The 25,445-nt window shown below is 46.6% G+C and overlaps 1 protein-coding gene across 2 annotated transcripts in view; it reads left to right on the top strand.

The window, feature by feature from the left end:
* USP10 (ubiquitin specific peptidase 10) overlaps positions 1 to 25,445 on the top strand; it is a 943,776-nt gene that overhangs the window by 86,378 nt on the left and 831,953 nt on the right. The window contains exon 3 of one of the 2 annotated variants that reach the window (XM_069636257.1): positions 3,885 to 3,983. The exons of the other annotated variant lie outside the window; for it this stretch is intronic. Coding sequence (XP_069492358.1) covers positions 3,885 to 3,983 — 99 coding nt within the window. The remainder of the gene's footprint in view (positions 1 to 3,884; positions 3,984 to 25,445) is intronic. 2 annotated transcript variants of the gene reach the window in all.

Raw genomic sequence — 25,445 nt, forward strand, 5'->3', positions numbered from 1 at the left:
GAATATCTCAGATTTGGCTGTGTTAAGCCGGAGACCAGAGTAATCCCCAAATGTATGAACCGCGCTAATCACTTTCCAGAGGTATCACTCGGGGTCACGAATGTGTAACATATCGTCCGCGTACAGGGTTATCAATTCTGTTTTGCCTGCTATTTTTATCCCTGTCTGGCTGTCGTGCCCTCAGTAGATCTGCTGACGGTTCTATTACTAGAGAAAACCGCATTGGGGAAAGAGGGCAACCCTGTCTTGTACCTCCTGCCAGTTCCAAGACCTGTGATAGTATCCCGTTAACACATACCCTAATGTATGGTCGAGTGTAGAGCAAGCAAACCAACCTGATGAAATTTGGACAGAATCTTTAATTGTGCAGCACTCTAAATAGAAAGGGTCAGTGTACCGTGTCGAACGCTCTTTGCATGTCTAGGGCGACTGCCGCACCTTTGGCTTCCCCTGGTATCTTAACTATTCTATTGTAGCACCGCCTGATGGTAGATGCTGTGAAACTGCTTATTACAAACCCAGCCTGGTCTTCATGTACCATGTGGGGCATTAAAGGTTTTAATCGGGTAAGTATTTTGGTGAATATTTTTGCGTCCGTATTTATAAGTGACAGAGGGCGGTACAAGCCACATTCCTCCGGAGGCTTCCTGGGTTTGAGGAGCAGCGTTATAACTGCTCCACGGGTGGTATGTGGTAATTCACTGGTTTCTAATGCTCCACCCAAAGTGAATGAAGACTGGGAGAGAGTATCTCCACAAGCTCTTTATAAAGTTCTGCGCCCAACCCATCCAAGCCCAGTGCCCCCTCTTCTCCCCCCCCCCCCCCCCTTGCACCTCCCCTGGTAGAGCTTTTATAGTTCTTAGCTCCTCTATTGTCAATGGGTTAACTAGGGTACCTCGAACTTCCTCCGACAAGAGTGGTAGGTATCTTTTATAGATACTAATCAATTTCCTTGTCCGTGGCATAACTTTGGGAGAGGAGGGGAGTACAGTTTAACTTAGAACTTGAACACTTCGCTAACTGCATCCTGCTTGGTAACCACTATGTCGTCTTCTCTGGCTATACACGGAATACTTGTGCTTCCTCTTTCTCCCCATACCATAATTGCCAAAATGTTCCCAGGCCTTTCCTGTTCCCCGTACCTTAGGGAGGCCGCTTGCCTGTCGCAGTAGCGTAGTTCACTGTCTGCCGCCCCCTGGAATTCATCTTTTATTTTTTATATAAGCCACTGTCTGTGCCATGGGATTGGTCGTGTATTGTATCTGAAAGTTAGCTGTTGTGGCCTCTTTCTTCTGCAGTTCATTCCTGATATCCTGGAGTACCCAAAATTCTGTGGACATAGCTACCCCCCTGATATATACCTTAAATGCCTGCTATAATGTCACTATTTTAGACACCGACCCATCATTGTTCTCGAAGAACTCGGTTACGTGCTTAGCCATACTAGTGCAGAATAACGGGTCTGCCAGGGCGGTCGCTTTTCGCCATGGGGCTTTCTGTGGGGCGCTCTCTGGGATCCCCGAGTCAGTGTTATTGGTGAGTGATTTGATAAGATCCTAGGCCCAGGGAGTATTGCGGTCTTTGTGGCCCATCCTAATGCATTCCGAGAGATCAGCCAGAGGTCTATTCTAGAGTGTATATCGGGCACTGTGGTGGTGTATGTGTAAGCCTTTAGTGTCCCATGTAATGTTCGCCAGGCATCGAGCAGTTTCAGATCCAATGTATGTATTTTATGTGCGGCTCCTGTTAAGGTTCTGGGCGTGACAGAGGACATGTCTAGGTCTACATTCAGTATAGTGTTAGTCACCCCCACATATGATTTGGGCGGTAGGATATTTAGCACATTTCTGGAAGATACCCTGATAGAATTCTGTTTCATCTATATTGGGGCCATTTATATTAAGAGAATTTCCGCGCTCTCCAGCCTGCCGTGTACCATCACGTATCTTCCGTCCGGGTCACTTTCCGAGCTGTAGTGAGTGAATGGTAATCTGTGTATTAGCATCATTACTCCACGCGCTCTGGTGGAATAAGATGTATAATAGCGGTGCCCCCCTCCCCACCAATCCAGTGCAAATTTGCAGGCCTGCTGTTCTAATAAGTGGGTTTCTTGAAGGAACAGGATCTGTGCCCCTTGTCTGTTTACATATGCCATTATTTTACGCATCTTCACGGGCATGCCCGGCCCCCTCACATTCCAACTCAGTAATTTTATCTCGGCCACCTTTCTGTCAGCCATCATTTATTAGGCCATATCACTTCAACATACCAATTTCCCTCTTGGAACATAAAGTGACTGATGGCGTGTTGTCTGTGCAGTGTTTTAACATTAACTCCCCAACTCCCCTTCCCGTACTCCCCCCTCACCCTCCCCACCCTTCATAGTTCCCGAACTTCAACTATGGTTACCCCGATCCTGCACCCAGCACCCCCCACACCCTCCTTAACCAATTCCACTAAACTGACCACCAGATCCTTATTCAATACCTCTCTTCGGCTGCTGCATTCTCCCAGAATGCCACCAATTGGATTCAGTCATTTCTGTCTGACAGGTCGACTAGGGTCTTCGCCCCCTCAGCGGCTGCTGACCCTATCCCAATCCAATGTGGAGTCCCCCAAGGTTCCTGCATCTCTCCTACACTTTACAACATCTTCACTAAGCTTCTCTTCGACCGCCTTGACAAACTGGGTGTCAGCTACACCAATTACGCTGATGACACCCAGGTCCTCATCACACTCACTGGTTGCTATGAAAAGATGTTGCAAAGCTTAACGAAATCTACCTAGAAATTCAAGCCTGGATGGCCACACATAGTCTTTGCCTCAATGACGATAAGACGGAAATACTTATCGTAGGATCCCAGGCCCGCCTCAATAAATTGAATTCCAGGTACCAATCCTTCACCATTGATGGCAACATTATAAAAGTATCCTCCAGTTGTCTCACCTTAGCTAAAGTGATGATATTGTCTAAATTAGACTATTGTAACACACTTTTCCTGGGCTCCACGACAAAAAAATCTGAACAGACTCCATATTCTACAAAATAACGCCTTAAGATGTGCTCTTAACTTCCCGCGTAAGTCTCACATCTCCATGGCCAGCAAAGAGGCCCACTGACTCCCCATCCGTGACAGGATTAAGTTAAGAACCCTTGTCATTACACACAAGTTCCTTTCACTGACTGCCCCACGCTACCTATCTGACAAATTCTCTAGACACAGCACCTCTAGACCTACCAGAACTCCCTACCTGCACCAACTAAAGATCCCCAAATTCAATCTAAAAACAGGAGGCTCCAGCTTCCCCGTTATAGCAGCTCAATGCTGGAATACACTCCCTCTCGCTATCAGATCGGAAGCTTCCTTCTGGCCATTCAGAGCCATGGTAAAATCCTGGCTCTCTACCTAACACGCTGCCACTGTTCTACGCACTTGCCTGTCTCCACCAATTCCTAACGTATGATTTAACCGCATCCTGAAGCGGACCATAATGTAACCCGGTCCTCACGATCTACTGTATTTGCTACTCTCATTGTACCCTTCTATGTAGCATTGAATGTATGTACCCATTTCTTTTGATTTCACGCAACGATATGTAACTGTTGTCTGCATGATTATGCGCCCAGCTACCGAGGGTTCGGCCGCGCTTTACAAATAAACAATCTAAACTAACTAAACTATGCACTCTCATTCGGAGGTGATCGCCTCTGTGGAGATCAGGGGTTCGGGCAGCAAGTGAATAACTTATCTCCAGCTTCAGACCAGATTTACGTTACCAGTATGTATGATGAATTCCGCCAGTATACTTTATTCAGATTCTTCATCATGTTTTGTCAATTTGTTGACGGCATTGTCCAGTGATTATTCTTCCTTTTCATCTAGCAGGGGGCAGTCGCCATGTACGCCAATGCAGTTCTGTGTGGTCAAGCGTGTGGGCGTCATTCAGTTCCCTTGTCGGATCCAGATGTCTGTCGGGTAGCGGTATGTCCCTTTCAACAAAAGTGGTGGCCTCCTCTGGGAAAGTAAAAAAAGCATGTTTTGTTGTTGCATTCGCAGCCTGGCAGGGCAGAGCATGGCTTAAGGGGATATTCCGTTCTCTCAGCATCTTTTTTACTCCTGTGAATGTTCTGCATTCCTGCTGTACTGCCAAGGTGTAATCGGGAAATATATGTATTACATTAGAACCTTTCTTTAGTTCCTGTTTATCTCTTGCAGCTCTTAATACCAGGTCCCTGTGTCTACAGTTCATATGTCTTGCAATGTTTGGTCTGGGATATGCACCGGGCTTGGGACGAGGAGCCAGCGATTTGTGTGCCCTCTCGACCACGAACATTGCCGACCATCCGAGGTCGCCTAGCAGTTCCCCCAAAAGTTCTTCTGCCGCCAGTTCATCGGTTCTTTCAGTGCATCCTCGGGCATGCCTACAATGCATATATTATTACGGCGCAACCTTGCTTCCATATCTTCGCATTCAAGTTTGACCGTGACCAGATCCTTGGCCATGTTGGTGACCGTGGTCTGCAATGCTTTGAGAGTGTCCTCTGTCATGCCGATTCTTGTCTCCACTTCTGTTTTTCGCTTTGTGGCTTTCTCGAGTTGGTTGTGGTTCGTTGCGACATTGGCAGTGATACCATCCAGTTTATAATTGATGGCTGCAAAGCTTTGCTGTATCGAGTTAAAAACCTCTGGTAGATCCATTACAGCTGATGCTGTCGCTGTGTGGAGTTCTTCAGGGTGGTCGCACCTTTCCCTCCTGTTGTAGTCCCCTTGGGGTGGATTTCGTAAATTTGTTTAATGGCTCCACACTTTTTGGAGTGGGCTCCTCTAGGCATTCTGTGGCTAGCCTACGATGTGTTCAATATATAGCGACCAACTGTCAGTAGTGTGGCTTCTCCCTCTGTGCCGTTGCTTGCGGCCAATGTCTGCGGTACGCGTGTTAAGGCTGATTTTGTACCCAGTTGGTGCACTTGTGCACCGGGGAGTCCGTTTTCAGCTGCAAGGTAGGATGTCCTGTCCCACCGCTCCCTGGTTGTACTGCTGCTGCTGTTGTTGTAGTAGTACTATCAGCGTAGTAAAAAAGTCTCTGTTGGGGCTGTGACCATCCAAGGCCGCCCACACGTCTAATATGGCCAGTACGTAGCACCTGGTGGTTTCCTACAGTCTCTGCATGTGTTTCAGGCTGTGGGTGTCTTCTGTGCTCCACCCATGGTCAATTGCTGTCGGGCAGGTAAATGGGCAAGCGACACCTCCTTGTCTGGCTAGTTCGCGATGCACTCTGCTCAATGCAGGACTGCTTGCAGCACTATTTAGTAACGGTTGTTCCCTGCTTCTCCATGCAGTATGCTGTCCCTGCCTGTCACGTGGTACAGCTTGATGGGCTGTGCAAGCGGCGCTGGTACCAAGTGTCCTTTTTGCTGCCATCTGCCTCGCGGGTACGTTTGCCTATTGCCCATGTGGTCTTTCCAGCTGCTTCACGGACCGCTCTGCGTAGTATGAGCTTGGTTATCCTGTTGTGCTTCTGGTCTGCTTCCTGAGTGTCTTCAGGCTATAGTTACGTTGCCTGTGTGATCTGTTTTAGAAATGTAACTACTATGCCACTGCTTAGTGCGGGAGAACCATGAGGCGTTTTGTTTTTTATAGTATGTTTCGTGTTATCAGAGGGTACGTTCACCTCTCTGCTGGGGAGCCAGCTTGATGCCCAGCAGTGTTTTTCTCATCGTAAGTTGGGGGAGAGATGCGTGGCTCTGCCTGCGCGCGCTGAAGCTGTGCCGTTATCTCATCAATGCGTAGAAGGGTACGCGTACTAGTTTCAGCCAAAATACTGTAAGCCTTGGCGGGTTCCCTGTGCATGCATCCTTACCATGCCACCCGCATGCATCCAGCCTAGGGTCCCCCAAGAATCCTGAAATAGTGTGTGCCCCTGTTCTACACAGTAAACCATTAATTGCCAGCATTTGAACCCACTCTGTAACAACTTCACTACAGAGTTGATCCCATTCTTTCCTGTGCATGGGCGTTGACTGTTTTGACATCTCTCGCCCCCAGGCCCCCCAGTTTATCAAACTGTTCCTTACCTAAAACATTGAACACTTGTTCCTAGCCCAGGGTTGGCATGTGAGCAATAAGCAAACCTCCTCCCCCCCCCCCCCACTTTGCTTTTGTAACAGTATTTCAGTTAACTTTATTTTAACATGTGCTAAGTGCCTCAGACACGGGCACTGATTTTTGTGTGTATTTGAAGTATTTTACTTGTAGTGTTCTATTACTAAGGCAGTTGCATCAATTTTCAAAAGTATTTATTTCATATTTACTGGTGTACACAGTCTGTTTTGACAACCACTTTGTTAACTCAACCTTATACTTAAACTCCTGATCTCATTACTCCAAGGCTTGCTGCGCCCTTATTTACCATGGTGTGTGGTTGGACACTGTTAAACCCTGCAGTTCCACTCCGGATGGCTTCCCAGATCTCCACATCCAGTAGTTGATCTGAAAAACTCTTTACTCCATTTAATATCCCATAGTTTACAATACAGGATGAACTGACAATGGCCTTTCATGGCAGCCTTTCTTGGTGCATAATGAAAGTGAAACGGACCCTGCTGACAGGAGCCTCGTTTTGGAACCTAGTGGGCGGAGAGTGATCGCAGATGCCTTCATGGAAGGATGCTGAGTACTTCTGGAAACCCTGCAGGAGACGTGCATGTGTTTTCGAGGTTTCCCAATATCCTGGAATTTTCAGTTGTTCACTGAATATTGGCTGCAATTACCTGTACCCTGTAAAGAAAGCAGAAGGTTCAGAAGAGGTTGTATTCTGCTTACCAGCTTAACCTTACATGTATGCATATGTGTAATTAGTCCTCAAGCATTCGTATCTTGCATCGTTATCTGCGGGTGAAGCTTATGGGCTACTAGCATTAGACAGAGCAAAAGGCCTAAAAGGGGGTATATGGATCACTAAAGAGAATGAAGGTTTTTTTTTAATATATAAGAACACTTCTGGTCATACAGAGGATTCTAAGCCTAAAGATGAATATTTAGAGCATGCAAATCTATGAAAGACACCATTGCTAGAGAAATGCAGGTAACCATTTGAGGCTTGTCTAGATTTTTGTTGTGCCCACTAAAGGGGTAACAGGACGTGTCTGTTAAGGCGAAATGGAGAATCGGTATGTGGAGGCATAAACTTTTACACCAAATAGTCCAATGTTGTTTCTAGATATTTTCTGAGATGCTACACCTTCAAGGTTTGAGTTTTATGACAACCATGAAACTAAAATGACACAACTGTATTCATTTTTAATTCTCACCTGCTCAATCACTGGTGCTCTAAGTTGCTTACAGTTGGAAGAACCAGTAACTTGACCTTCCCTGGAATTACAGGCAATAATTCAAACTGTGTTCAAGTATTTGGGAAATGGCTAATATAGCATGCCTCAGACTTCACCCATTGAGTAGCATTTAACAATGGCAAGATGAGTTAGTGTGTAGCACACCTCAAATGTAACTTTGACCTAAAATCCAAACCATAAATCTTTGACCTAATTATTACTTGCATTTCTTTAGGATGTTCTCTTATTTATTACCGTCTAAAAAAAGTGCAAGCTTAATCCAGTTCTTGCGATAATGACCCATTAAAGCAAAGTGAATGAATCTCTACTCTGTACTGTCTTGATTTTGATGCACTCTTAATGCCCAAAACAGAGTACCGGTTTTAAATCCCTGAAATGATGGCGATTGGCAAGAGCAATATTTGGTTTCACACCCTTATGCACATATTTGCTTCTAAAAAACCACCCGATAACATTGGTTGCAATCCAAAAAACGTAGTTTCAAAATTCGTTAACTAGTCTCTGACAATGTTTGTTTTAAGTTCTGGAAAGTTTGAAGGTGGGGTACGTATAGAACATTTAGTAAACCTGTTCTTAAAAACATGCACGGTTTATACTAGTGACTAAACTAGATATGAAATTGAATGGAAATGTTTTTTAATTTTCACTTGCTTGTTACTAGTAATTGAGTGAGGTCTCCTTTCCATTGCCAGCATAGAAACCTTTAACCTGCAAACAATTCACGGTCATGTGAAAAATGTGTGGCAGGCGGTAATAACTCCACTTCCTGACAATCTGGTAGTGTAGATTGAAGGGTACTAAAGGTCATGTGCAAGGCTGCTACGCTAGTCCAAAATGCTGCATTATTGACCTCAAGCCACTCAAATTAGTAATTTTCCCACTTCTGGAATATGCGCCCTCATTTGTGAGACACCGTACAGACATAAGGATTCTACTTGTCCTGTTGACACTGGAGACTACCATCTCAATGCCTGCACAACAAGCACATTTTATATATATGATATATTTCTGAGGCTTGTGAATCTGCTTGGATCACATGCTATGCATACGCAGACATCTAGTGGAAGCTGCGTAGTACTACAGTTATGATAGGTTATTTATAACGTTGTTTTAGAAACTGACGTTGACATGGCGTGCCAGTAATACTATCCTTAGTGTGATATCAACTGTTCCCATGGTCCTTCATGCATCGAGGTCCCACAGATTGTTTTTTCCGCCATCATCGATGGACGCTTAATCGCGGAGTTCCTATTTCGGCTAACACATAATTTAGTTCTTTTTATCGCTGACTTTTGACAAACATCTCGACGGCGGTGGTAAGGACTATTGTTGTACAAAGACCCTGCTTCTACGAACCCCCTTGGCCTTGGAAGGCCGCACCGGGCCTCGGCCCTAACAGTAGGTAGAGTGGATATTTCTTAGGGCTCACTAAGAGAATGCTGTAAACCATGGAAAACACCATTTAAATTCTGCCCAAGTTGCAATAAAACGTTTCTGTGGAAAGACCAGCACCGTGTGTGCAATGTTTGTCTTGGACGGGACCACGACGGGGGCCATGTCGAGCTTGTCAGCTCTTCAGCTCTTCGAAGGTAAAACGCTCATGGACCGAAGGAGCAAACGTTGGGCATGCCATGCAGGCCGAGGCCGCCTTGGACATGATGGGGCATCCAGCGCCTGCAGCATCACCATCTTTTCGGATGACGAAGAGGAACCTATTGATTCCCAGGTGCTAATTCCCAACTCCGGTAGACAGGCCTGCGGTACTGTTGGGGATGAGACCGGCAGCAGTAGCACACAAAGTGCAACTCGCACCAAACACACGCGGCTTCAAGGCAACGCTCCACAAATTCCCTGTCCTCTGGGCTCTCTAGGTCGCCACATGACAGGCCCGCAAAGCCGTGCTTACAACGCAACATGGACGCCGTGCCTAAAACGGCCGAAAGCCGAGCGTCCGAGGACATAGCTTCGGACCGCACTCCCGCCGAGACTTCATATCGGACTCCCACGTCGAAATCGGCGAAAAGTTCCAGTTCCTCAAAATGATCACATCTCATCCAAAAACATGTCCCTGAGACTCCCACCAGTCTACTAAAATGCACCATTCCCTCAAGGCGAAAGGTAGTAATACACCTCACAAGGAAAGGAGTATAGATTCCCAAAAGAAGGGTAGCCTAGCAGGCAGTTTGAGTTTAAAGGGTAAAAGGTCCCCTGCGCTAACTGGTGGAACACAGAACCATGGCTCGCATCTTGCCTGCATACATATTGGTTATCCAGCCCACTGCCCAGAAGAATTGGGAAGTACACACCAGGCGCTAAAACCCTTATACAGGATCACCAACCATTGTACTACCTTGATAAAGACTACGGTCGAAACGCGTGTTGGCTCCCCTCTCACTTACAGCTAGCTTCTTCTGCTAGGCCTTTTGGGTTCAATTGTGTAAAAATAAAACCTTCAGTGATGAGAACAAGTCAGGAGTTTGCTTCTTTATTTCAACATTTAAGAACCAAGCTATTCATGGCTACAACAATTGGTTAAGAACCACCCACCAGCGCCTTTACTTAACAAGGTTTGTCAAACCATCTAGTAACCTAGCAGGTACTTTAAAAAATAAGCAACCTTCTCAGGAAACTCCAGAAACCCATATCTGTACCATCTTTAACTTCCAGCCCTAGCTCCATCCAATGGTCCTGTGAGAACATTGATAGGGTAATGCGCAGGATGACTTTCTTTGAAAAGAATCCTCAAGCCTTTCAGAACCTACAGAATATGCCAGCCACTACTGCCACATCCACATCACAACCCCCAGCAAAGAGGCAAAGCCCAGAATCCCTCTTGCCCACTCCCCAGCTAGATCCAGTGCATTATGGATACTAATTCAGACACAGAACAGCAGGAGGCCCAAGGGGAAGGGATCATTATTTCGATCAGGACGATGAGGATGTCTACATCATGCCCTCCCCCGACCATCTTGATGCACCAGTGGACAATCAACCCCAGTTAAATGACATGCTCTTAAAAGCAGCTGAGCCTTTTCAGATCCAAACCGAGACTCTGGTGGATAAAGATTTTGTGGAGGATATTTTAGGGGATAAGGAAGCTTATGACCCAATTCATAACCCTCCTCCAATCTATACATAGGAAAATACAGCCATCACGAGACGCCTAGCCAAACAAGGGCCATAAACACACGTATTGAAAAGTTGATCTGCCCTGCACCTACAGATCCACTCTATATAAGGGGTCAACATAATCCTGACTCCTTGGTAGTGACTACCACACAAAAGGGGGCAGATACACCGCTGGCGTCCCCTGAAGTGCCCCCAGATGAAGAAAGTTAACATTATACTCTAGAGGAAAAAGGTGGCCACCTCAGCGGCCTTCCAGACAAGGATTGCAAACAAATTATTGGCGAGTTATAACTGCCATAAGTGGGATGAGATTGCAGCTCCAATGGCATCGGCACCTGAGCCCCTCAAGTCACAACTCTCCCTAGGAGTAGATTAGGGGAAAGCAGTATCCGGCTGCATACTGAAACTATCTGGATGCCGCAGATGGCTCAGGCAGAATCGTCGCAGAGGGAACAATGTTGAAACGCCATGCATAGCTTTGCCAGTCCGGTTTCAAACTGGAAACTTGTGCAACGCTATTCAACATGCCAATAGAGCCTAATGTTCTGTTTGTAAAAGCCGTTGAGGATGCACTAAAATCGGCCAGAGAGGAGTATGACACACTGAAATCCCTAGTCCAATTAACTAACAAACCACCAGGCCAAAGAGGAAGTAATTTTTGCCGCTTTCAAGGCCAAAACTTACAAAGTGCTTCCAGTTATGGACCAGGCCAGGGCTCATCCCGGGGAAGCAATCGGGGACCGGCTTTGCAAGTTTCCTAAAAAGGCCAGCGCAGATTTCGTGGCCGGAGGAGGTCCTCAACTTCCAGAGGTGGAGCTACACCTTCTAAACCAGGACCACCTGCTCCAGGTGCCCTCCCATGCCTCTCCAGTTGGTGGGAGAATAATGCACTTCACCCACACCTTGGAGGCAATCACCTCAGACAAGTGGCAGCGATCAACCGAAGCGGGTGGTTATTGTGTGTAACTACTTTAGCGACCCTCATCACCCGCATCAACAATCACCAAAGAGGAGCAACATATCCTCCTGGAGGAGGTTGCAACACTGTTGCTCAAGGCCGCCATCGAAAACGTCCCGACGAAGCAGGTAACCAAGGGTATCTATTCAACTTCCTTGTGCAAAAGAAAGATCTAACAGTGCACCCAGTATTAGACATACGCCCTGCAAACATCTATGTCAAGCCACAGAAATTCTGCATGACAATGCTACAACAATTAATCCACTGCTAAAGCGGAGGGACTACATGGCAAAATTGGATATGAAAGATGCCTATTTTCATATTTCAATGTTCCCAGCGCACAGAAGGTTCTTGTGTTTTCAAAATAGCGAACCCGCACTACCAATTCAAAGTGCGGCCCTTCGGCATAGCATCCGCCCCAAGAGTATTAACCAAGGTATTGGTGGTGGTTGCAGCACACCTGCGCAGGGAGGCAATCCCAGTGTACCCCTACCTGGATGACTCGCTGATTACGGGGGAATGTCTCCCCAAATATGCAGGCAAAACACTCGAACAATAAACCTTCTCTTCCAGTTGGGCTTCTCAATAAAGAGAAACAAATCAAGCCTCGTCTCAAACACAACCAAACCGTTGCTAGGAGCTGTCATAAACTCAGAACAGGGGATGGGGGGGGGGTAGTCTTTCCATCAAAAGAAAGGGTCCAGAAATGTTTACTGCAAATGCCTCTGCATCGGGCCGGTCACCAGATAAGTGTACGCAAAGCAATGTTTGCTCGGCATGATGGCATCTTGCATTTACCTGGTCCCACAGGCAGGTCTGTGCCCCATGCAGGAGCGGTTGGTGAAGCGCTCAGTGGGACGATCTAGTGGTCGTTTCGCCAACACTAGTAGAAGGCCTTCGTTGGTGGACAAGGGAGAATCTTTTGAAGGGCAAACTCTTCCACTATCCGTCGGTGCAAGCAGTATTTATGACAGACGTGTCACTCTCCGGGTGGGGGGTGCACATAACCTTGATCACACAGCACATGGTCTGTGGACTCGCATCACGGCACAGAACCCCATCAGCTTGCTAGAACTTCTGGCAGTATTCAAAGCGCTTCAAGCATTCGAAGCACAGCTGACAGACCAATCTGTACAGATCCTAATCGACCGCACCACTACAATGTTCTACATCAAAAAGCAGGGGGGCGCACATTCTTCAAATCTGTCCAAGCTAACACACAAAATATGGAAATGGGCACTCACACGGGGGATGTTCCTATCTTCCCAACATGTTGCAGGGGAACTAGACACCCTGGCAGATTAGCTAAGCAGAGATCCCCTACCAGAGGATCACAAGTGGCAACTAGACACAATGTCGTAGACTACATCTTCTCAGTGGGGTTACCCCTTACTAGACTTTATTCTCTACAAGAGAAAACAAGCATGCCTAGACTCGCGTCCAGGTTTTCCCAACCAGACTCCAAGGGGAACGCCCTATGAATGAGCTGATCAAAGAAACGTGCTTACGCTCGCCACCCCCGCTCCCCCCCCTTTCTCTAATGATCAGAGTGGTGACCAAGATTCACAAAGAGCAGATGACTCTCATCCCAGTTGCTCCCATGTGGGCAAGACAACCATGGTATCCACATCTGTGCAAACTGGCAATGTGCGATTCCCATCAAACTCCTGTGCCAGACCAACTTACTGACCCAACACGGGGGCGGGGGGGAGGAGGGGATAGCAGCACATCTTCAACCTCACTCATTGAACTTGGCAGCATGGCTCCTGAGATCCTGGACTTTGGACATCTAAATCTACCACAACAATGTATGGATATCCTCAAGTAAGCACGTAAACCAAACACCAGACACTGTTATTTCGACAAGTGGATGAGATTTGTAATTTGGTGCCAGTCTAAACCAATAAACCCCATAGAATGTACTCCATTCCACATTCTTAACTATATGCTCCACTTGTTAGACTCAGGGTTAGTATTCAACTCTATAAAGGTCCACTTGGCAGCGTCATCAGCTAACACCACCTCTCGGAGTAAAGTATTGTGGTGGAAAGTTCCAGTCATTAAGGCGTTCATGGAAGGAGTAAAGAGACTCCACACTCCAATTTTCAAACCCAGGCTGGGATCTCAATGTAGTACTCGCAAAGCTCATGGGCCCTCCCTTTGATCCTATGCAGAAGTTAAGTCTTAAACAACTGACATGCAAGACTCCCTTCTTAGTGGCCATTACTTCCATAAGAAGAGTTGGTGAACTGCAAGCATTGTCAGTGCAGGGCCCTTTATTTGTCATACATAAGGACAAATTGGTTTTACGTACACAAGCTAGGTGTTCACCAAAATTCATTTCCAAATTTCATGTGAACCAATCAATTGAGCTACCGCCCGTCTTCCAGACTCCAACAAGCTCAGCTGAGAAAAACTCCATACAGTAGATGTATGGAGGGCTGTCCTTTACTATGTAAACAAGACCAGACACCGTAGGAAAACAGACCAACTGTTTGTCACTGTACCACCAGGCAGAGTAGACAGCATTTCCAATAAATTCCATCTCCAGGTGGATAGTCGGATGCATACAGCTGTTACTCATTATCAAGCAAAACTCTGACTTTCACACCAAGAGCTCACTCCACAAGTGGTACAGGGGCTACTTTGGCCTTTATCACATGTCCCGCTAGACACCATTTGCAAAGCAGCTACATAGAGCTCGGTACATACTTCCACTCAGCACTACTGCATTGGCACTCATTCCAAAGCAGAAACACAGGTGGGACAAGCGGTTTTAAAACCTATATTTGCCTCTGGACCTTCTCACAACCCACTACCTTCTTCTAACACTGCTCGCTAATCCATGCATAGCATGTGATCTAAGCAGCTAATCTTATTTCCGATGCTTGTATCCCCTTAGATTCACATGCGCCCACCCTTCCTCCCCTTTGAGAGAAGGTGCATGAAGATGTTTATGAGCTTCTCTGATACATATCTGCTTTGATACACCTGAACTCGTGCTACACTTCATGCTACGTCATGTCAGAAACAAAACAATCTGAGAGACCTCGACGTGTGAAGGACCATGGGTTCAGTGGATGTCTCACTAGGGATAGTATTACCAGCATGGCCTGTTGACGTCCCTTTTCGAATTTCAAAAACTACTAATACTGTGCAGCTTCCACTAGATGTCGGCCTATGCATAGCATGTGAATCCAAGTAGATGCAAGCATCAGAAATAAGATTACAGTGAGTAATGTATTATTTATATATATATATATATATATATATATATATATATATATATATATATATATATATATATATATATATATATATATTTATTTCTGAGGCTTGTGGAATCTGCTTAGATCACATGCTATGCATAGGCTGACATCTAGTGGAAGCTGCGAGTATTAGTTTTCGAAACTCAAAGGGACGTTGACGGGGCGTGCCAGTAATACTATCCCTAGTGTGACGTCCAATATACCCATGGTCCTTCACATGTAGAGGTCCCTCAGATTGTGTTTTTCAGCCATCGTGAGTGGACGTTTCTTGCAGAGTTCTATTTCTTGCTGACTCCATTTGCTTAAGAAAAGTTGAAATATAGTTACTCTCTCTGTCCTTTTCCTTCTGACATAGTCCTATTCATCGACGCGGTGGAAAAGACAACACAACGCCATCAGACAAAGTTAAGTTTCAACTGACCCTTTCAGCGCTGGAAGGCTCATACAGTAGGGAGAGTGGGGGGTGGTTGTGTAAAATGCATTTTCCCACCCTTTCCCTTTATCGCCTGGCTGCTTTTCCCAGACATGGATAGGACACCCTTTAAATTATGCCCACATGTAATAAAACACTTCCGTGGACCGAAAACGCAGAGTGTGCTCTGTGTCTGGACCACGACGAAGGGCACTGTCGAGCTTGCAAGCTCTTTAAGCCTAAGACCCTTAAAGATCGAAGAACCAAATGCTGGACCCATCCCGCCATGCAGGTCGAGGCCGCCATGGACGTGGAGGGAGCCTCCGGTGACGGCAGCGTCGCCGTCTTTTTCAGACTGCGAGCTCCGAAGGGCAACTTCCCAAATGCAAGCCCCCAACCTAGAAAACAGGCCGGCGGCTCCGTGGGGACACCTGACGGCAAGAGCACTTCTTCCCTAACTAAGCGCACGCCCTGCGGTGATGTCTGCGCTGCCGACCAAAAGCCCAGATTCGGCATCTAGGGGGAGATCAGTAGATTCACTGTCCTCTAGGCACTCGAAATCCCAGTCGCCCCATGACGAGCCCCGTAAGACAAACTCCGCCGCCCATAAAACTTCGACCGAACGTCGACAGACAAGGTGGAGGTTCTTTCCAATCCCGAAAGTCGACGCGTCTCGTCCCAAAAATACAGGGTTATCGCACCTGGTTAAAAACATGTCCCAGTGTTACAACAACACTAGTACATCAATGAAAGGATACTGATGGAAGAGGATACAGTCAGACTTGCCCCGTAGTGAAGAGGAGTAGGACGATGTCTGTTGAGAATCAGACCTTCCAACTGTCACTCTCTAGCTGGGTGAAAAAGACAGCTAAAGAGTAATTAGTGGAATGGGCGTGTAAGAGACCAAGATCACAGGACTGTTAAAAGAAATGAGTGACTTAGTATATACCAAACCCAATCTGAATGTTACAATCTCTAAACAACACTAACCTGTGATAGGAACAGTCCCCAGCAAAATGCAAAATCCAAGGTCCTCAAAGGAAACAACGAAATAGGGAAGGTTGTTAGTACTACCCCGAACGGAACGAGGGCCGCACTAGAAACGGGTTGGCGCATTCAAGGTAGCGTCCTTAAGTTCAGTGCACTGGTCCGGAATGGAAAACCTCAGTGGATTTGGAGCAAGGAAAGTCAAGGTCCCTTAATCAAATGACAGGTAAACCCTTAATGAGGATGGAGTCAAATGACAGGCTGAGAGAAAGGCTACTGACTGGAATATCTAACCTAGTGTTCCCCTGTTCCCCGAGTATGAGTAATGGGAGCTGGAGGGGGTTAGCTTGCTTTGGTGGAGTGGGCGTGCTGAGAAGACTGATTATGAACCTTGAAGATATGTGAAGTGGTGGAATGGTCAGCAGTTGGCTCCAAATGAGAAGGAGCGTTAATGTTGTTGTGTGTTGCTCCGCAGAGGAATGTGATGTAATTGTCGGCGAGGGGATGGGCCGACGACTCCAGGCGGAATTGGAGTGAAAGCTATTGAGTCCGTTGCACCGCTGAAGAACGCAGAGGAAATTTCGGCGGAGTGGAGAAGCCGACTGCTCCGGATGGAAGGAGCATAGAAAGCTGTCTTGCGATGCACCGCTGAGAACTGCGGTGGAAGGTTGGCAGTAGGGACAGCCAAGTCCTCCGGGAGAATGGGAGGAGAATACTGCCAACGGAGGCACTGTAACGCCGTCAGGAAAAAATAGAGCGAAGCTGCGGGACAGAACTCCAAGCTTTGAATGAAAAACTATCAGAAGCAAGGAGCCCGAAACTCTTCCCGATTTATGTACAAGTCACGTGAAGACTCGCGTAACGCGTATGTCTTCCAAAAACCACGTGACATGTTCTGATTTAAAGGAACAGAAGTGTCTCTGATGATAAACTAAACAATGAATAAGTATACCGTGCGTGCTTTTGTTAAAAAGGATGCTTCCCCGGGAGTTTGCTGAAGAGACTCCAGTGGGTGTAGAATGGTCTGGCTGTTCTGTGTGCAGTGAGAGCATGAGATCTCTGATGTTTAGGTTTAGGGCATGCAGGCATGACAGTGCCATCCCCCAAAGAGCGCCCCACCCCCCTGGAGGCATGGAAACAGCGAAGTAGCAATGGAGCATATATGTTGGTTAGTGGTTCCCAGGAGCGATCTTCGGGCCGTGCCCCTTCCAATCAATGAGATAATGTGGAACTCCTGCCCTCAATTTCATATCCAATATGGCACGCACCTCATACTTGTCTGAACCTTTAACTGAAATTGCCAATGGCCGTACATGTAAACGAGTTCCTGGGACGTATGGTTTTACCAAGGAGACGTGAAACCATGGATGCACCCGCCAACGCGAAGGTAGGTCCAAGTAAACGACTGTGGGATTAAGAACCTTGCTGATTTTGTACGGCCCAACGTAACGTGGTAAGTGCTTTCGTTTCCCTGGAATTTTGAGGTTTTTTGTTGACAACCAAACAGACATGCCCGGTTTATAGGATGGAGCAGCGATTCTATATTTGTCTGCGTAATATTTTGAGCGTTTCTGTGCTTTTTCCAGTTGATTTCTTACCCTGGTATGGAACGTGGTTAAAGCCGCCAATTTGTCAGCTGCTCCTGGAATGGTCCTAGGAGACTCCACATCCAGGGGTATAGACCTGGGGTGTTGACCATACAGTGCATAGAATGGGGTAACACCAGTTGAGGTATGCCTCGAGTTATTGTAAGCGAACTCTGCCGCAGGCATCACTGAATGCCAGGTAGTTTGATACTGCAGGCATAAACATCTTAGGTATTGCTCCATAGTACCATTAACCCGTTCCGTTTGACCATCTGTTTGTGGATGGTAGGAACTGGACATGCGCTCATCCATAAGGAGGGCGGAAGTTAGTGCTCTCCAAAAACGGGATGTGAACTGCGACCCCCCTATCTCTGATCACCACAGACGGTAATCCAAAAAACCAAGACATGTTTCAGGAATAGATCGGCCAACATGCTTGCAGTGGGAATACCCTGACAGGGAATAAATAAGGCCATCTTGGTGAAGTAGTCTACTACTACCCACACTGTATCATATCCGTGACTGGGTGGTAATTCGACTACAAAGTCCATGGATACCATGTATCAAGGTTTGTGTGGCACAGGTAAGGGACGCAACAGACCCACGGGTTTGTTCGGTGAAGATTTGCATTGAGCACATGTGGCACATGAAGAGACAGTCTACCACATCTCTTGCCATTTTTGGCCACCAACACCATCTCTGCAGTAAATCCAGTGTCGTCTTCTGGCCTTGATGAGCTGCAACTAAGGAATCATGACCCCAAATTAATGCTTTATTGCGGGTTCCTTCTGTGGGTAGAAGAGCCCCTCTGATTTCTAAATGGAGATTTTGCACATCCGGAGGGTTCTGTGAAACCCAATTTGTTATATCCTGTTTCAAGGAGGGCTGGACAGAACAACTGCATATGACATTGTCTGCCAATAAAGGAGGATTTTTTTTGTCAATCCCGTTCATCCCCTATGATAGTGCATCTGCTTTAATATGGTCTCTGGAAGGCCTGTACAAGATACGGAAGTCAAATTGAGCAAAAAACGAATGCCATCATGCCTGGCGTGCAGTAAGGCACTTCATAGTCTTGATGGCCTGAAGATTGCGATGATCGGAATAGACAGACACAGGATGTTTTGCCCCAAGTAGGTGATGCCGCCATGTGAGGAGATCGTCTTTAATAGCCAACAACTCTTTCTCTGTTACTGTGTAATTGCATTCATAGGGAGCCAGTTTACGAGAGAAAAATGCTACTGGATGTTCTTCCCCAGTGTCAATACACGTCTGGGATAATATAGCACCAATGGCCAAATTGGAAGCATCCGCTTCTATGGATGGCATATCCGGATTGGGCTGCTGCAAGACCGGGCCGTGGTAAAAGCTTCCTTGAGCTGATCAAATGCCTTCTGTGCAGCTGGTGTCCAGTGAAAATCTTTTTGAACTAGTCAAGGCTGTAAGGGGTGCCACAACCTTAGAAAAAGATTGTATGAATCTTCGGTAAAAGTTTGAAAAACCAAGAAAAGATTGCAGGGTCTTGATGGAGACAGGTACCGGCCAATCAAGTACGGCCTTGACTTTTGATTGACTCATTCGGACTCCTTGGCTGGTGATATACCCCAATAATTCTACTTCTTGGGTGTGAAAAACACATTTTTCTGCCTTAACAAACAGATGGTTGTCTCTGAAGGACTTTAGAGACATGAATAACATGTTCTTAAGGAGAAGCAGAATAAATCGGGATGTCATCTAGATGGATGACTACAAATTGATCAATGTAGTCTCTGAAAATGTCGTTAATAAAATACTGGAATGTTGAGGGGGCATTGCACAAGCCAAAGGGCATGACGAGCTGGTCAAAAAGATCGTAACGGTCTTGAATGCGGTCTACCACTCGTCACCCCTGCGGATACGAACAAGATTGTACGCTACCCGGAAGTCCAGTTGTGTGAAGATGACTGAAGAACCCAATTGGTCCAAAAGGACATTGATTAAGGGCAACGGATACTGGTTTTTATGGTTATGGCATTGAGGGCTCTATAATCAATGCAGGGTCTCAAGTCCCCCTCCTTTTTTTGGGACGAAAAATAATGGAGAGGCAGCAGGAGATTGTGAGGGACGTATACAGCCGATTTGTAGGGCTTTATCTAGGTACTCCTTTAGAACAGCATCCTCCTGATGAGTGAGTGAATACTCATCCTGTTGGTATTTTAGACCCAACAACCAGCTCGATGGGACAATCGTATTGTCGATGAGGTGGTAGCAGCTCTGCCTTGCCTTCATCAAACACATCTGCATAGGTGATGTATTCTCTAGGGACTAAGTCCTTGTGTAGAACTAGCGCCCCTATGTGCGGTACTCCTGCAAGAAAGGCCAAGACAGGAGTGTGTACGACCTCAGTTTCCTGCAAAGAACTTTTGTTACAATGTTCAGAGAGATATTGAATGTGACCAGTGACCCAATCTATGATGGGATTGTGTAATCTGAGCCAAGACAGACCCAGGATCAATGGGTATTGAGGTGCAGCGATCACGTCAAAGACCAGGGTTTCAGTATGCCCATCGGGTAAAGATACCTTGGTTTCTTCAGTTACCATACCGGAAGATAAGGCGGAAACCTCCACCGTGTTGACCGATTCAGGTACTGGTTTGACAACCATGGGAACGGCAGACTGTCTGGCAAAGGTAACATCCAATGTAGCTATTAGAGGCGCCTGAGTCTATCATTGCCTTAGTTTGAACAGTGATGCCATGGAAGGCCAGTGACACCTCCGTAATGATGGAAGAGGATGGATGTGAAATGGAGTCTGACTTTGCACTCGACACAGGGACCCCCACTATTGTCGAGCTTTGGCGTTTCCCGTCTTTTTAACATTTTTTTTTTAGGACATGCAACCAACAAGTGTTCGGCAGAACCGCAATACATACAGATTGTTTCTGCAACGGTTTTCATGCTCAGCGGCCGAGAGGCGGCCACAAATTGCTCCGATTTGCATAGGTTCGGGATCACTGGAAGTAGACTGGGGTACTTCAAAACGCCCGGGGGCGGTCAAGAAGGACTTCTTTTCCCCCTTTCTAGCAGACCTTTGCGCATCCATCTGAAGGATGAGATCTACTAGTTCTGTGAACCCTGTAGGGACTACAGGAACTGTTGACAAGGCGTCTGAGTTCATCTGATAAACCCTTCTAAAAGACAGCAGTCCACTTATCTTCTGGCCCTTGTGTTTCTGCTGTCAACTGATTGAATCGAGCAAGATAAGCCAACAAGGATTGAATGCCTTGTTGTAAATTCAACCGTTCCAAGTCAGTTGCCTGCTTTGAGTAACGCATATCAAAGACTCTACTCATTGCAGATAGCGCATCGCAATCGTACAAGAGCAGGCTGTTGGATTCAAGTAACGGGTTTGCCCATGCTGCTGCAGTACCCCCTAAATGTGACAACCCAAAAGCTGCTTTAGTAGTCAAATCCGGAAAGGAACTGGGTCTACACAAGAAGTGGAGACGACACTGATTCACAAAAGTACGATCTGTCTTGGGGTCTCCTGTGAACCTCTCTGGTGGAGCCAAAGGGAATTGAGTCGGCATCAACACCTGTACTGATTCTCTTGGGGGAACTGGGAGACCTGAACCAGAGGCAACCGGTTCCGGTCTAGACATCCCTTGAGGGGATGCATGCATGGCGTCTTGTAAGATGTCCATGCGATGCCGCAAAGTATCCTGAGCTGTAATCATTTCCTGCCTTAAATCTGCCACCAGCTGAGTGAGGACAGTTAAGGGGTCAGAGCCCCCCATTTAAGGCTCTTCTGAGGATGGAGTAAAATGACAGGCTGAGGGAAAGTCTACTGACTGGAATATCTAGCCTAGTGTTCCCCTGTTTCCCGAGTATTCGAGTAATGGGAGCTGGAGGGGGTTAGCTTGCTTTGGTAGAGTGGACGTGCTGAGAAGACTGTTTATGCACCTTGAAGATACGTGAAGTGGTGGAATGGTCAGCATTTGGCTCCAAATGGGAAGGAGCGTTGATGTGTGTTGCACCGCAGAGGAATGCGATGTAATTGTCGGCGAGGGGATGGGCCGACGACTCCAGGCGAAATTGGAGTTTATGTACAAGTCACGTGAAAACTCGCGTAACGCGTATGTCTTCCAAAAACCACGTGACATGTTCTGATTTAAAGGAACAGAAGCGTGTCTGACGAACTAAAGAATGAATAAGTATACCGTGCATGCTTTTGTTAAAAAGGACGCTTCCCCGGGAGTTAGCTGAAGAGACTCCAGTGGGTGTAGAACGGTCTGGCTGTTCTGTGTGCCGTGTGAGCATGAGATCTCTGATGTTTAGGTTTAGGGCATGCAGGCATGACACCCAGAAAGCTTATTAAAGACTAATCATTCCAAGAGATGTCTTCCAGTGCTGATCATAGAAACAAGCCTCAAAAATACAGACAAGTTTCATAGGGAACTGTCCCACAAGAAGAGGGTGAGGGTTCCTTACGTGAGGCCTTGCATAGTAAGGCCCTCCCCCCCACCCCCCCTCCCAAGTCCCTGCCGTTCCTTACCCTGGGGTCATCCCCCAGCTCAGCCCTATGGACAGCAGAGGACATAGATAGGGTGATGTCCAGAATGACATTTCTTGCAAATTTCTTTGAAAAAAAAACCCTCATGCACTAAAACACTTTCAGATCACACCAAATTCTCAGCCCCTGTCTTCCACTTCTCAGCCATTGGCTTCATCCCAGCCACCAGCAAACAGGTCTCACACTACTGCTGACCTTTATGACATCCATCCATACAGAAACTGAAATGGATCAGGAAGAATATCAATATGATGGTGATGATGATGCAGAGGTGTGCTGTCTTCTCCAATCCAACAGGTTTCTCCAGTAGAAAATCAGCCCTTATTCAATGAATTACTAATCAAAGCAGCTGAGCACTTCAGTATTCAAATGCAGGAGACTCAGCAAGACAAAGATTTTGTCGAAGATATCCTGGGAGACAAAAAAGCTGCCACCCAGTTCATCCCCATCTCAAAGGCTGTCCGGAGAAGAATTGAACCTTCACTGGAAACACCCAATCAAACAAGGGCATTAAACCCGCAGATAGAAAAACTTTTCAGCCCGGTGCCATCTGATAGGTGCAGCTTAAGCCGGATTTGCTAGTTGTCACAACTACTTGAAAGAGGGCAGGTACACTACTCGCCTCTTCGGAGGCTCCCCGAGACATGGAGAGCAAGTAGCTCTATACCATGAGGGTCTGCAACTTTGGCAGCATTTCAAACTAGAATCGCCAACAATTCCACACTGTTGGCGAGCTGTGACTGCCATAAATGGGTTGAGATTACGGTCCTCATTGACTCTGCTCCAGAGCCTTTAAAGTCTAGACTTGCTCTAGTAGATGCGGAAGGCAAAGCCACTGCCAGCAGCTTGCTGAAGAACAACCTCGACGCTGCAGATAATGCGGGCCATATTATTGCAGAAGGAACCATTCTCAAGCGCCATGCTTGGCTTCAAGCTTGATACCCAGACAACGTTACTCAACATGCCAGTGGAACCAACCGTACTATTCGGCAAAACAGTAGAGGATGATCTTAAATCAGCCAAAGAGGAATATAATGCCCTCAAATCCCTTGGGCAACTAACAACCTGGCCAAAGGGGCGGGAACAATTTTCGCCGTTTTCGTGGTCAAAGTTCCCAAAGAGGGTCCGGATACAGACAAAATCAAAATACATCATGGAACAACCAGGGTCAAGTGTCCCAGGGTTATTCCAGAGGCCAGCACAGATCCCAAGGCCGGGGGAGATCCTCCAAATCTAGAGATGGAGGAACGCCTCCCAAACAATGACAGCCCGCTAGAGGTTCCTTCCCATACTTCCCTAGTAGGGGGACAGATTTCACACTTCACCCACGCATGGGAGGGAATAGCCACAGACAAGTGGGTGTTATCTACAGTAGCAGAAGATTGTGTGGAGCTCCTTGGAAAGCCATCAAACCACCCCCGCGCCAAAGGAAGAACTTATCTTAGTAGAAGTCAATCCGCTGCTCCTAATGGACGCCATCGAGATTGTGCCGTCCAACGAGGCAAACAAGGTTCTGATGCTTGTTAATCTACTTGGAATCACATGCTGTGTATATATTCAGACATCCAGTGGTAAGCGTGGAATATTGCATCTTGTCTTTCGAGAATCGAAAGGGGAAGTCGACATGGGCGCGTACCTATCCCTACGTGACGTGTAGTGTACCAAAAATCCTTCACGCATCGAGGTCCCTCGGATTGTTTTTTTTTCTGCCCAGCATATACTGGTTGCCTTATGCGGAGCTCGTTCAGAGACATTGCTATTGTTATCTTTGACCCTTGGTTGTATATTGTGAAGTTATTAATTATCCTACCGTCCATTCCATCGGCGGCTGTTTCCTGATCTACGCCAAAGCCGGTTGCATGGACCTTCGACAGTGTCCCGGTCGGCGCTGTCGACCACGTGGCCGGGCCTTCTGGCCGACCTACACAGTAGGGAGAGTGGGGTCAGACATTTCCTTTTCTGAGAATGCCCTTTATTATTATTATCATCATTAGTTATGCGCAACCAAAGTTGCCCGAAGGCATACGGGCGCAGATTGTTAGAGTGGAAATTTCAAGCAGTTAGCTTAGGAGGCTAATTATCTAAAGAGATGTGTCTTGAGTTTTTATTTTTATTTATTTTTGAGCCACAGTTTTTTATATTGGATCGTAAGGCACTCCATATAGTGGGGGCGCTAGACCAAAATGCACACTTTCTCACGTTCTAAAGAGGTTTTAAGAACTTCAAGGTTTCGATCACCGTTTGAGCGGAGTGACCGTTTTATTTGCTTAGGTTTTAGCCAATAGCTATTTATGAAGGCGCATCACCGGACAGAGCCTTAAAAGTGATAGTTAGGAGTCTAAAAATTACCCTCTGCTCTATGGGCATCCAATGCAGCTTCCTTACCTCTGAAACATGGGCATAGTTTCTAGACCCATAAGAGCCCTGGACTACCTGGAGTTTGTTCAGTTTTGTTTATACCAATAGGTAAAGGGCTACAATAATCCAGTTTTGCAGATATAATGGTTCTCGCAATGGTTTCACATCCTGCTTGTCACAGGAATGGTCTTATATGTGCCAGGAGTTTAATGTAGTATGCCGACGGGGAAACTAGGTTATTTACATGGGCTGACATACTTGGCGATTGCTCAAATGGAACTCCAAGGATTTTTATTGTCTCCTTGACTTGTATGACATGATTATCGATACTAAAATATTAATAGTCTGATGTTTATCCAACCTTTGTTTCGAACCAATCGGCATCAGCTCTGTTTTCCCTGGATTCGGGGCCATGCCGTTCGCGTCCATCCCTTTGCGGATGAAATCATGTTTCTGATGTTTGTTAATCTGCTTAGAATCACATGCTGTGCATAGTCCGACATCCAGTGGTCACTGCGGAGTATTGCATTTTGTTTTCCGTAGTCTAAAAGGGGACATCGACAAGGCGTGTCTGTAACACTATCCCTATAGTGACGTGCAGTGTACCCACAATCCCTCACGCGTCAAGGTCCCTCAGATTGTTTTTTTCCGCCCAGATATTGGTTGCCTATACGCGGAGCTCCTCGAGGGACATTGCAAAAAACTTTATTCGACCTTTGGTCGCCCTTAACTTTACATTACTTGCATCCCTCCTTCGGCGTCATAGCTGTAAAGCTGTTCAACGCCGATCAAGATCTCGGACGGCGGTTCCTTCGACGGAGGAGATTGTTCGGCGTTCGC

Source organism: Ambystoma mexicanum, chromosome 1q, assembly GCF_040938575.1.
Source record: "Ambystoma mexicanum isolate Mex_15411 chromosome 1q, UKY_AmexF1_1, whole genome shotgun sequence".
NCBI classification, from domain to species: domain Eukaryota; kingdom Metazoa; phylum Chordata; class Amphibia; order Caudata; family Ambystomatidae; genus Ambystoma; species Ambystoma mexicanum.